Source organism: Telopea speciosissima, chromosome 1 (genome assembly GCF_018873765.1).
Source record: "Telopea speciosissima isolate NSW1024214 ecotype Mountain lineage chromosome 1, Tspe_v1, whole genome shotgun sequence".
NCBI classification, from domain to species: domain Eukaryota; kingdom Viridiplantae; phylum Streptophyta; class Magnoliopsida; order Proteales; family Proteaceae; genus Telopea; species Telopea speciosissima.
The window spans coordinates 17,877,342-17,890,178 of NC_057916.1; the positions used below are offsets into that span (position 1 = coordinate 17,877,342).

Below are 12,837 nucleotides of genomic sequence, written 5' to 3' on the forward strand. Positions count from 1 at the left end.
TGGTACCTTCCTTTATGGCAGTGATCAACCACTATCTGCAACCTTGGCTTTAACTCGGCCCTAATTAGACTTCCACTTTGCCAATTCCTCCTATGCAGAGGATACTGAGGTTTACGGTGAAGACCTTAATTGAATTGGCATGACTGCATGTTTAAAATTCAAGTTCAAGTCATTAAGCTTCGTGTAAGACAACCATCACAACCCCAGCTTGTGACACTAGCTTCAGATTGCCGAGACCATTGAAAGAATATCAAAAATTTGAAGAAGATTCTAAATCCAGGCAAGAGAACCCCGATCATTTGCAACTTGAGGGCGGCCTCTAGTTGGTGTCGGAGGTCTGTTAGCATTAAGCTCCTGATCTCATAGAAAACGAATGACTCAGGTCAATCCTCTGCAATGTAGTATGTTATAAAGACATCTATAGAGAGCAAAAAATTTTAGAGATCATGTTTGAACCTGCATCCATGTATCTTCAATATGCCGTTCGGGTGATGTTTCCGGTGATGAAATTGCCGGTGGTAATGGGTGAATAAGTTTTGGAACTACCACAAGATCTCTTCCTAAAACTAAAATTGCCCCAGCATTGTTTGCAGTACCTATGATAACAGAAGAAAATTAGAAAGCTTAATCAGCACAGTTCCACATAGTAACAAGGGCAATAACAACTTACCGCAGTAATTGGTGGCAGAGAAAAGAGTAATCAAATGTCCCTGTGCAAAACGCTCAAAGCCATCCATCACACACTCGTGAGCACGTACAATCAACTGGAGATCATTGTTGTTGCAGAATTCCATCACACGATCAGGCTGCAACACCAAACTCTTTCAGGGGAAAAAAAGAGGACTGCGTTCCAAAGAACATAAACAACTTACCAAACAGAGAAGTTAAGTCAGGAAAATGCCCTACTCCCAAGATTAGAATTAGAGGATAGGACTCAAATAGCCAAGATACTGCTTCATTAAATTAAGCTGAAGCAAGAAACTGGAGAAGTGCAAGACTAAGGGCTTTTTAATTCTCATACATCTCAAGTGCTTAAATTGAGTTTATGCAAGAAACTGGAGAAATGCAAGATTAGGACCTTTTTCATTATGAAATATTCAAGATTTAAAGTATCAGTATCAAGGTATCGTATTGGAAGGGTGATTATAAAAGACATACTGTAGTCCTGATTTAAACGTTAAAACCAGTATTAAAACAGAATCGAAACAGAGACACCAAATTCCAGAATAGGGAGAAAATCAACAGAGTCAAATCAAGGGGTCAGAAAAGGCTGAAAGCCTGGATGAGTTTTTTTTTAAAGGGTTATTAACTTGTCTGAAAATATCAGTTTGATCCAATGGCTGGGTCAGAAGTTACGGGGGATTCCTACTGACACAAGAATAGGGGTAAAACTGACAAACTACAAGTCAGACTAAAGAACAGGTTGCAGATTATTATAGGCCAGAAGACTAAATATTGGTTATAAATTTCAGAACCCACAGAACATTAAATAACCTATTTCGATTTCAGCATGTAAGGTTACAACGATCAATCCAACTTGAGGTAGACTCCGGAAGAGTGCAGTATTGATAGAAGGTTTGTGAAATCAAATTGAACTAGGCACATCAGAACACCTTCAAATTAACAATCCTCGTGAGTACGATTGTTGTATCACAGAATCAGATCTGAACAGAATTGCACAGATTGGATGGACAGAACAGCACCTTAATGCAGAAGAGAGCAAGAATAATAGCACCCGGGCTTCCCACCACAAGGTGTTGACTGGATTCACACCAATCACACCTTGATTCCACAATAGGCAACAAAGAAAAAGCTTCTCATTAATCAAAATTTGTATACAATGCTGGACCCCCTTACAAACTTGTATAGAAAACTCAAAAACCCTCTCAAAACACTAAAAAGTAAAGGCTAACCCATTCCTTAACTAATTAGGTAAATATAAACTGACTAGGAAACTGAAATAATAAAGGAAATTGAATCAAAACAGGACTAGACTTATAGAATCATAATTCATCCTAACTAAAACACTTAAGGAAGCGACGAGCTACCCCAAATTAAAAAAAAAAAAATCGTCTAAATCTGACATCCGAGCGCAAAGTTATGGCCTCCGGAAGTTTTTACATCTAAATTCATTTTCATTTTCCAATACAGTCCACATATGCAACTGGGGCCAATTCCATCTCGTAGATCTTGAAAAGTAGCCCCAGAACGAGTGGCCGTACCATCCGAACCGAAATTTCCTAAGGGCATGTTTGGTTGGAGGATTCAAACGAATCAAATCCCGTCGAACCCGGATCCAACACTTTTAAAACCGTTTGGTTACTCGGACCAGTTTCTAAAATTTGAATCCGCCATGGTCCATTTTAATGCCTGTCTTGGTGACGACATGTCCCAAGAAACCTATCTGGTGGAGCCAAAATTCGCATTTGCTGAATTTCACGAACAGTTGATGTTCCCTTAACCGCTGCAACACAAACCTCAAGTACAGTATGGAGGTACGACAGATCCAAAGGACCATCTGGAAAGTTTCAAGTTTGTAATGCTCTTCCAGGGAGCATCAGACTCCATCATGTGCCGGGCATTCCTCTCTACCTTGAAGGGCTCGGCAAGGCAGTGGTTCGCGCGCTTGAAGCTGCGATCAGTCGCTAGTTTGAGCAGCAATGGCCGGATTGGAGGATCTAGCTCTTCTCAAGACTAGGTCCTTCGATACATCCTTGGTGCAGGCCTTGGCTGAGAGGTGGTGGTCTACTACCCATACCTTCCACTTCCTTGTGGGTGAGATGACGATCATGCCCCTCTGCTACTTTTTGTACACGGACCTTTCTTTTGGCGGTGAGGCAGTGACAGAGCGCCCTGGGGCATGGGAGCTGGAGAGGCTTCTTGGGCTAGTCCCTTTTGGATCAGCTTTTTTAGGACTAGACTTAGTGGCATACCTACATCCGTAAACTGCCTTCTCTACCGATTTGCCCTTGCTCTTGGGGCATCATTCCCAATTAAAAGTGGGGCCTCTATAGTTGGCGTCACTGCATTCACTTTAATGTTCTTACTTGGGAAAGCCTTTTTTCCAGCATTGGTCTTCTGGTTGTTTAATGCGATGCCTTGCTTAGGGTTTCCCTGAATCAGGTCGGGAGGGTTTAAGGCATCTTCCACTACCTTAGCTCTTTGAAATCTCATGTTGGTTGTGCGTAAGGGTGTCAAAGCCTAGCCCGAACCGTTAAGACCGACCACAACCGACCTAAAACCCGGACCGAACCGAACCGGCCCTGATCGGATTGGTTTTGGGCTGGGGTATGATGAGACCGGCTGAAAACCGGACCCCACTAGAGTACTAATTGCTCTGGGACACTACTGATTGATAATATTTCAGGCATAATGGTTCACTGGCTGAACTACCAATCGACTGGACAGATGCCTGGGAATTAAAATTTTATATCCTATAATAACTAATTTTGGCCCATGATATACATTCAATCAACCAAGCTTCTATCCTACAGAGATAATGCTACAAGATAACCGTAGTCTGCTTCCAATAGATAATGCCAAAAGGACATTAAACAATTGAAATAAAGAAAAGAAAATACTTAAAGTTGATTGGAAAGCTCAGGCAGGAGTAGGACATTCCATACAAATCTTTCTGATCCGCAAGCTAGTGGTCTGGTCCTCTCAAATCCCATTTTTCCATCGACAGGTAGGATGAATTCTAAGGTTCCTTCTCCCCTCCTCTAACCAACCATACCAACTAGTGAGTAGTCGTTCAATTCCATTAATCCCGTATGCCTAGACTCTACCCATATTATAGGCCCATTACAATGAAAACACACTGGATCACCATATACATAACCCAACCCAAAGCTTATTTCCACTAAAATAAGCCCACATCTGTGATTTATCTACATCAAACGTATCGTAGCATATCTGATGTAGTCCTAGGTAGGAGTAATCCCACTAGGAACCAGGGTAATAGGATCACCAAACAAGGCTACTGGTTCGAATGGGCAGACTAGGTAAATTAAGACAGAATTAGGGTTAGGACTAGGAATTTGAGCTAGGGTTTTATTTAGTAATGATGTGCAGGTCAAAAGGAAGCTAATGATATATGTTTTAAATAGGTTTAAACAGAAAATTAAAATTCTGAAATTCTAGGGTTAGGGTTTCGGGTTTTGGGCTTTAGAATCTAGGCTGAAATTAGGGTTTAGAGTGGTATTTTGAGGCTGGACTTGGGATCGAGTTTCCCAAACAGTGAGGGGATGGCTCAACTGAAGTTTGAAGGGGAATGGATGGCTGGAAGTATAGTTTCTGAAGTTTAGGGGTTTTTTTTGGGTTTTATGTGAGTGAGGGGATTAGGGTTTTTTATGGACAGTTGAGGCTGCAGGTTAGGTCGAGTAGAGGGAGGGCAGTAAGGGATCTGTGGTTAAATTTTGGATGAAAACTGATGAAGGATGAAGGCTGGACTGGTTTAAGAATAATTAGGGTTTATGATAATCGATTGGGAGAGTGTAGGTCTAGGTTAGAAGGTGAGAAACAGCAAGGTAGTTGCAAGAAAAATAAATGACTTACTTGTTTTGCAGGGGATCTGAAAACAGCAAGTAGAATCAGCTTGTAGAAGAAAAAGGACCTCCCGATCTACAAGATGCAAGAAGTCGCCGGAATCCACCAGCCCTCACCCTTGATATGACTCACAAGGGGTCTTGATATGACTCACAAGACATGTCTCTGAAGAGAGAAGCAGCAGCAGCAAAGGCCAAAAGCAAAAAGCTCGATTTTTTAAAACATAATTGGGTGGGGGAGCCTCTCCCACGATCTATTATTAAATAGGAGGCCAAAGGCCTAATTCCTACAACTATTACAACTCTAATCTCCATCCAAAATCGTGGAGAGGTACAATTAAGTGATTTAAAACAATTTAAAAGGTATAAAAAGACTCAATTGACCCTAATGACTTAAAACAACTTAAACTACTTGAAATAAAAGAAGATTCCCTACTAGCCAATAGGATATAAAAACCTTTTAGCCAATAGGAGCACTTCACTTAAATTAGACCAATTGAACCAATTGGGTGCAACCAATTTAAACCGATTCAATTAAAAACACAAAATAAAAACTAAGTATAGAACTGAAATAACTAAACTAAGGCTCCTACTAAAACCCTAGGCTTAGGGTGGCTTCTTCAATTCGAGGAGGCTAGGGTCTACATCAATATCATATCGAAGAGACAAGATACGCATGGAAATGGTCAAGAAACATATAGAAATGTTTAGGATACACTCAAAATACAGTTTTGAAGCATAAAACCAAAAGAAAAAGGTCATTTGCAGTGGGGGGAAGATTTAGGGTATACATGCACACATCATTGCAAAAAAAAAAAAACGATACAAAAAATCAATATTTGAGAGTTCTGATAGACAACTGTTCTTGCGCAAATATGGTTTTGATCCTTGAGTGTAGGCTATTAATCCCAAATGATGATGATGATAACACCCCCATTGGAGTCTCTTTTGCCAATAGAAGCAAGGAATCAAGTTTATTTTGACAAAAATAATGATTAGAATGCCTTACCACAGTTGTGAAGAAGCCTTGATCACCTTGTTGGTGTTGCCTTGAGTCAGCCCCCCTTCAACACCTCGGGTCTCCTAGACGCTGTGACAGCTATGTGCCTTATAGGACTTCTCAGTAAGACAGTTTTGTAGTCATGGATCGTGTTCGGTAGTTTACAAGAGATTTATCAAGCGTATCAATACGTATCAACCTATAAAATTTGGACTATAGGACTGCCATTCAACCTGCCATGATGCATTGTGCAGAATGTGGGGTAGTGAAGAAGCGGCATGTTGATAAAATAAGTGTGGCGGAGATGAAGATGTTGAGATCGATGTATGGCAAGACTAGGAAGGATAAAGTTAGGAACGACCATATTAGAGCGGAGTTGGGAGTAGCCCCTATACATGAGAAGCTACGAGAGAATCGTTTGAGGTGGCATGGTCATGTTCTACGAACGTCTCTGGAAGCTCCAGTTCGGAGGTGTGACTTGATTCAAATTGAAGGATTCAAAAGAGCTAGGGGTAGCCTAAAATGACCCTAGGAGAAGTAGTGAAGAAAGACTTGCATAGTTTGGGCCTCCTCTCTAGCATGGCATTGAATAGAGATATTTGGAGGACCTCAATTCATGTTGCCAACCCCTTTTAGATGTTTCGGTTTTCTGCAGATGTTGTGCTCTTTCCCTTATTATTATTAGTCTCAGTAATGGGGGACAGAATAGGAGAGGGGAAATCAGAGCGGGGGGATGCACACACACAAATTCACTTTTCTTTTTAATTCATTCTTGCATATCCTCCAACACGTTGGTTACACATCTATTTATAAAACCCAAAAAAAATAAAGACTCCTAATTACTTTACTAAAACCAGGCTAACTAAAATAGAAACCCAAAAAAACTCAAATTGAAAATTTCCTTACGTGTCTAATAATTACCTTAAAATAAAAGATTACATAATACTTTCCCAAATAAAATAAACTTCCTAAAACCCTACTAGATCCAAACACTCAAACTGGACCCGGTTCAACTGGGTTTGGGTCGGCCTGGTCCAAGATTGTCCTGCATCAATTCCCCCGGAGTTGAACAAAACTCGACCACGAGTTTTATAAAACATAAAGATCAGCATAACTCGATTGGCTTCCATGCTCCTCGTGATCAAACTCCAAGATGTAGTGGATTTATGATAACAATGGCAGACTTGTAATTTATTGGACTGCAAACCAGAGAGAAGGAAAAAAAATGTGGTGTACTGATTGGTGGGGAGGGGTAAACTTGGAAACAAATAAAAATAGAAAGGAGGGGTAATTTTGGAAAGAAAGAATGAGAACGGACTGAAATAAACTAAAAGACTAAAGTGGGGGTAAATAAGGGAAAAATGGAGAAGGGCAAAAAAAAGTTTTAACAATATTGAACTTATCGTATTGGAGGGGCAGAATTGCAAAATTCGTGAGTGACTCAACTTCTACCAACGGAGCCTGCGTAGGATCTTGCGGAGAAAAAGAGCAAAAATCTCACGCTAATGCTAGGAGCTCGAGTCGATCAGCGGTTGGAGAGTCCGAATTGGACTCAGCAAGGAGACTGCAACTTGCGGTAGGAATCTTCAAACCAGGTATGTACCCTTTTTTTTCAGATCCGATTCTCTGCTTCTCTTCTTCTATCTTTTTTTCTTTCTTAATAAGGCTTTTGGGTGTTGCTGGCGGAACTGAAAGCGGTGGAAGGGCTCAATCGATTCACAGGGGGAATGAAAGAAGGCGGTCAGGGTTGTCGCTGGAAGTAAAAAGTGTTTTTTTTTTATATGGTGGAACCCTAAAGGGAAGGGGATTTGTACGATCGTTCTGGGGAAGGGGAAGGCAGTGGGAATCGAAGTGATGGGCTGGGGTATTGGTTCGGCTTCCTTGTTCTCAACAGAGTTTTTTTTGTTTTGGCCACAACAGAAAAAAACAAAATGGGTGGGGTGTTGATGCAGTGGGAATCGATGGGGAGGGGTTTTCCTGGAATCAAAGGTAAGGTGGGGGTTGTTGCTGGTGTTGTTCAGTCACAACTGCAGAGAAAAAAATTAGGAAGGAAAAAGGAGGAAGAAGAACAGAATGGGGAAAAGAGAAACTGAGAGGAAATAGCAGGGAAGAGAGACTGAGAGGATGAAGAATCAGAGAGAGAGAGGGGAAGAGATTCACCCAGGTTTGTGCTCTGATACCAGATAATGGGGGACAGAATAGGAGAGGGGAAATCTGAGAAGAAATCAGAGGGAGGGGGGAAGAAGCCGTAAGAAGAAGAACAAAGGAGGGGTGCACAAGCACAAATTCACTTTTCTTTTCAATTCATTCATGCATATGCTCCAATACGTTGGTTACACAAAAAAGACTCCTAATTACGTACTAAAACCAGGCTAACTAAAATAGAAACCCAATAAAACTCAAATTGGAAATTTCCCTATCTAATAATTACCTTAAAATAAAGGGAAAATTATGTTTACCACCCCTGTAGTTTGAATCTATTACGACTAAAAAGGTGGGGGAGAAGCAAGCCGAACCCCAATAAATTAATCTATTACATCCGTACCCCTGAGTGCTAACTCTGTTAGTTTTGGGAAAGAAATGACAATTTTACCCTTTCTTAATACTTAAAAGAAAAAACCTTTTTTTTAACTAACCCTGGTCCTTGTGAGATGACCCCCATTTACCCTTCTTCTTCTTCTTCCTCCTGCAACTCCGCCCCCACCCAGCTCATGTCCTTCTTGGTGAACAGCAACAAGGTATATGCCTCGATCGACACTCGTCCCTTGCCTTCAGTCCGAAATCTTCAGATGAAACCAATAAACAGAAATTGGGTTTCAGTTATGGGTAATGGGGACTGAGATTTGGGCGATGGTGATGACAGTTTGAAAAAGAAAATGGGAAGGGAAAATAGGTTCGGCCATGGTATGATGGATAATGGAGGCTGAGCTAAGGTCTCGGTTATGGTGAAAATGGATTTTGGAATGGTGGAAATGGAAAGGGAGAACGGAGAGAAGGAGTGGAGAGGGTTTGATTAGGTGAGTGGATTTCAGAGAAGTGGGATTTCTTTTGGGGTTTCAGAAACTAAAGGGAATGGGTTATAGGTTGTAGGTGGTCTCGGTTAGTGGAAGATGGGTTTCAAGAAGAAAGAAAAAAAAAAAAGAAGTAAAGAAGAGTGTAGAGGTAGAATAGGGACGGTGGCTTCAGGATGCTTTACTGGACAAGAGGAGGAAATGGGTTTCGGTGCATGTAGCAGTAGGGAGAAAATAGAATAACAGTAAAAGAAAAGCTGAAGAAGAAGGAGAAGAAGAAGGAGAAGAAGAGGAGAGAATCAATGCCAACGCCGCCGCTGGGAGTGCTTTCTTCCCCACCGCTGCCATGCTATTGTCTTTTCCTCATGGTGGGTGGTGGCGGTGTAGAAGAAGAAGAAAAAGAGGAAGAAGAACAGGGCATTAGTGTCATTTTACCCTTTCAAGGGTATTATAGGCATTTAAATTAAAATTGGGCGATGACACCATCACTTAACTGTTCTAATCTAACGGTTAGGGTACGGTTGTAAGATTTTTTCAAAATACAGGGGAGGTTTTTGAAATAGATGAATTTACAGGGGGTGGTAGACATAATAGATTCAAACAATAGGAGTGGAAAACATAATTTTCCATAACATAAAAGATTACATAATACTTTCCCAAATAAAATAAACTTCCTAAAATCCTACTAGATCCAAACACTCAAACTGGACCCGGTTCAACTGGGTTTGGATCAGTCCAAGGTGGTACACCAGTTGGGTCGGCCCGGTCCAAGATTGTCCTGCATCACTCGGTCTTTCAAGGGTCCATGTTGCCGACCCTATTTAGTTGGGATAAGACTGTGTTGTTGTTGTTGATCGATAGTATCAACCATGTATCGAACAGAAACATTCAACACATTTTTATAGGGTATCGTATCGGTACCTTAAAGATACGATACGTATCAATTAGGATCAGCAGATACGGTAGGAATTTAAAACCTTGGTAGTATTTCATGTGCAATAATAATTTATATTTCCAAAGGAATTTTAAGTTTTTTTTTTTTTGTTTTAATTGCAAGATCTAAAGAGAATGGACCAATCAAGAAGAGAAAACAAAGGAAACATGGAGCACCATCATATTGAAGAGGTTTCCCAAGAAGCCAGAATCTAAAACGTTCATGGCCAAGTTCTGGAGCTAGTTTTAGTACATTATTTCTAAATCATCCAAATGAAATTAAAATTGTTTTAAACAAGGAACCAGAGATTCAGAATAACTTATAAAAAGGTAAAGTGCAAAACAAGGCACCAAGATATAATCTAATGTTCAAATGTCAGATCCCAAACTATAAAATCTTTGGTCATGATAACATCAGACATCTTTCTGCAAGATAGATCTAAGTGAACATGCACCACTCCCCATTATTCTGCCTTCTATTCTGATCATTCCATTGCCATGGTATCTAAAGACAGCAATGACATCTCTACCATTTTAAGACAGGGGAACTTCAAACTTCCACCAAAGCACATTGTTTGGGACTTCAGGTCTAGGAGGATAGGAGAGATTCTGATATTGAAGAGATCACTGTGACTAGATCAACTCAAGTTCATTGAATGAAGCCAACATGTTTTTGGTCCCTTGCTATGGACGGTTCTTTTACTTCAAGGTCATTATTTTTTGCCTCAATTTCTCACTAAACCAATAACCTGGCCTATCCCTTCAAACTAGTTTGGAAGCTTCAAGCCCATACTATACACAAGGTCACGCCATGAGAAGCGGCCTGGAAAGATAAACATACAAACTGCAAAGAAAGAGGAGGAATGCTTAATATGCATGGTGAGTGGGGAGTCCTTCAATCATATCTTCATTCACTGCAGTTACACCAGGCCATCTAATCCTATTTGGTGAGATTTGCAATCATCCTTAAGAAATCTGCTAATCATAAGGAATTCCGGCAATCAACCTAGGAAAAGAAGGGGAAGCTCATGTGATTTAATAGTAATGTTCACCACCAGGGAAGAGGGCCACATGATGTTCAGAGGATGAGTGAGACCCGTGCAGGAGGTTGAAAGATTTTATTCTGTTGAAAACATCCAAGTGGGCCATCACTTTGGACACCCTTCCCGGTACCACCATTGACTATTTTATGAGGGAATGCTTTGGTAGCTGGGTCCAAAAAATGGTTTTCCAAGAATTATCAAACAGGAATTGGTTCCTCCTCCACTTAGCTTCCTCAAGCTGAACATTGACAGTAGCTCTAATGGGGCAACCCGGGCGCTGCTGGCATTTGGGTGGTTTTAAGAATCATGATGGGGCAGTTATCTTGGCCTTTTCAGATCCTATTGGTACTGCAGATTCAATTGCAGATGACCTGGAAGTGGTTGTTCCAGGAATCGCCATTTGGAATGAACAGAAAAACACCAACCATTGAAGGAGATTTGCAGTATATGATTAACCTGGCTGCATGCCAGATCTGGTAGTAGGCCTTGGAGATATCTTCATCTAATTAGAAGGGCAAGATCTCTATGCTCTGGAGCATCTCCTCTTCTGCAGTTCCAATCCTTTCCTCAATAGTCATGTCACTATGAGCTTTCCCTAGTTGATTAAGAAGGCCTTGGGGATGTAGAGGATTAAGAGAAAAAGATTGGGGATGGGGATGATTCCAAACTTACTTGTAGTTGCAAACAGTTATTGGCAGCAGCTTGTTGATGGAGGAACTTGAATATAAATTGAATTTTTGACTGAAACTAGAAAGTAGAACTTGAAGAGAACCACTCGGGCTTCACACCACAAGGTGTCGATTGGATCAAACACCAATCCCACCAGCCTTGATCAAACACAAGACAAATCTTCAATGGAAGAGAGCAGCAAAAAGCTTTCATTAATATCAAAATTCGATTTCAATACTTGGCCCCCCCTCCTTACAACCTTATATAAAAGACTCAAAAATAGACTCTTACACTAAAAAGGAAAGACCTAACTCAATCCTTAACCTATTAGGTAACTTAAAATGACTAGGAAACTAAAATAGACTCAAAACAAAGTCCTAATCCAGCCCCACTAAACACTTAAAGAAAACTACTAAAATCACTTAAATTGAACCATTGGTTGAACCGGTTCAATTTATGAACAAAAACACCAAGATAAAACTAAGTATGAGACTAAAACAACTAATCCCGTATGCAACCTAATTACCCATAGTTTAGGTCCATAAAAGTGACCTATTACATTGAAAACCCATGGGATCAAAGGCCCAACATGTATACAACTCAACCCTAGACTTATTCCTAAGCAAAGAAGCCCAATTTGATAATAAATCTACCTCATACAGGATAACGATTCCCGCCCAATAACTGGCGATATTTGTTTGGTGATGTCTCTCCATAAAATGTTTTTAAGGATATCTTACAAGACTATAAGAGGCAGAATCAATTTCAACAACAGAGCACATTTTTATAATATCCGCTCTCAAGGCCCTACTGTGGAATTTGGGATTGCATAGAGCAGTTATGGTTTACCCCAACATAGCTAATCAATTTCCTAGATATGACACAAAGGTGTCAAACAGTTGATAATCAATGACTTCTAAACTTAAACTAATTGGCAGGCATACAAGGCCAAAATTGAGGCAACTGTGTGACAGATGTATGATGTAATTCTCAGGGCATACTCCAAGCAGTTAGATAATGTCAAATCAGCAATTATACAAGAAGTAAAACTAACAGGATTCTGACAAAAAAAAGCCTTAATCATAGATAGAGCATCAAAACACAAGAAAGAATGTTACCAAAAAAACCTTTCAATGTCAATGATTTAAACCTACTGGCCCTATTCCTTAATACAAGGGAAAGAAACTACTGCAACCCCCCCCCCCCCCAACACACACACAAGGATGGACACAAGCAGACAAATTCCCCAAGACAAGAGGGTTACTTTCCAACATGTACAATTTTCTCATTTTCAACAATCTCAACAAGAAGTGCTATAAACAGAATCACCTTCAAGTTCTTAATGACTACTATATTCATCTAGTCTTATTGAAATAAATAGCGATGCTCGATCCTTTACTGAAGAGACTGAAATTAAACAAACATAACCAGAAGAGGAACTAAACAAATTAGTAATGAAATAGGCAAGATTGATGAACTCACCCCAAAAGTGACCAAACCTGGACCTCTAGCATTTGGCCGTAATCCTTCAACACTATCGTTTTCTGTTGGATCAGACCTAAAAAAAAGGAAATCAATAAAAAAAAATGATAAACAGAGTATATGGAAAGTACTACTGTTAAAACAAGCACCAA

The 12,837-nt window shown here is 40.3% G+C and overlaps 1 protein-coding gene across 1 annotated transcript in view; it reads right to left on the bottom strand.

The window, feature by feature from the left end:
- The window catches only part of LOC122666703 (serine/threonine-protein phosphatase BSL3), a 43,684-nt gene continuing 30,847 nt past the window's right edge, over positions 1-12,837 (bottom strand). Inside the window, exons 19-22 of the mRNA XM_043862755.1 lie at positions 12,686-12,761; positions 671-806; positions 457-596; positions 1-354 (exon numbers count right to left, since the gene is read on the bottom strand). Of these exons, the coding sequence (XP_043718690.1) occupies positions 271-354; positions 457-596; positions 671-806; positions 12,686-12,761 (436 nt within the window). The 3' untranslated portion in view covers positions 1-270. The remainder of the gene's footprint in view (positions 355-456; positions 597-670; positions 807-12,685; positions 12,762-12,837) is intronic.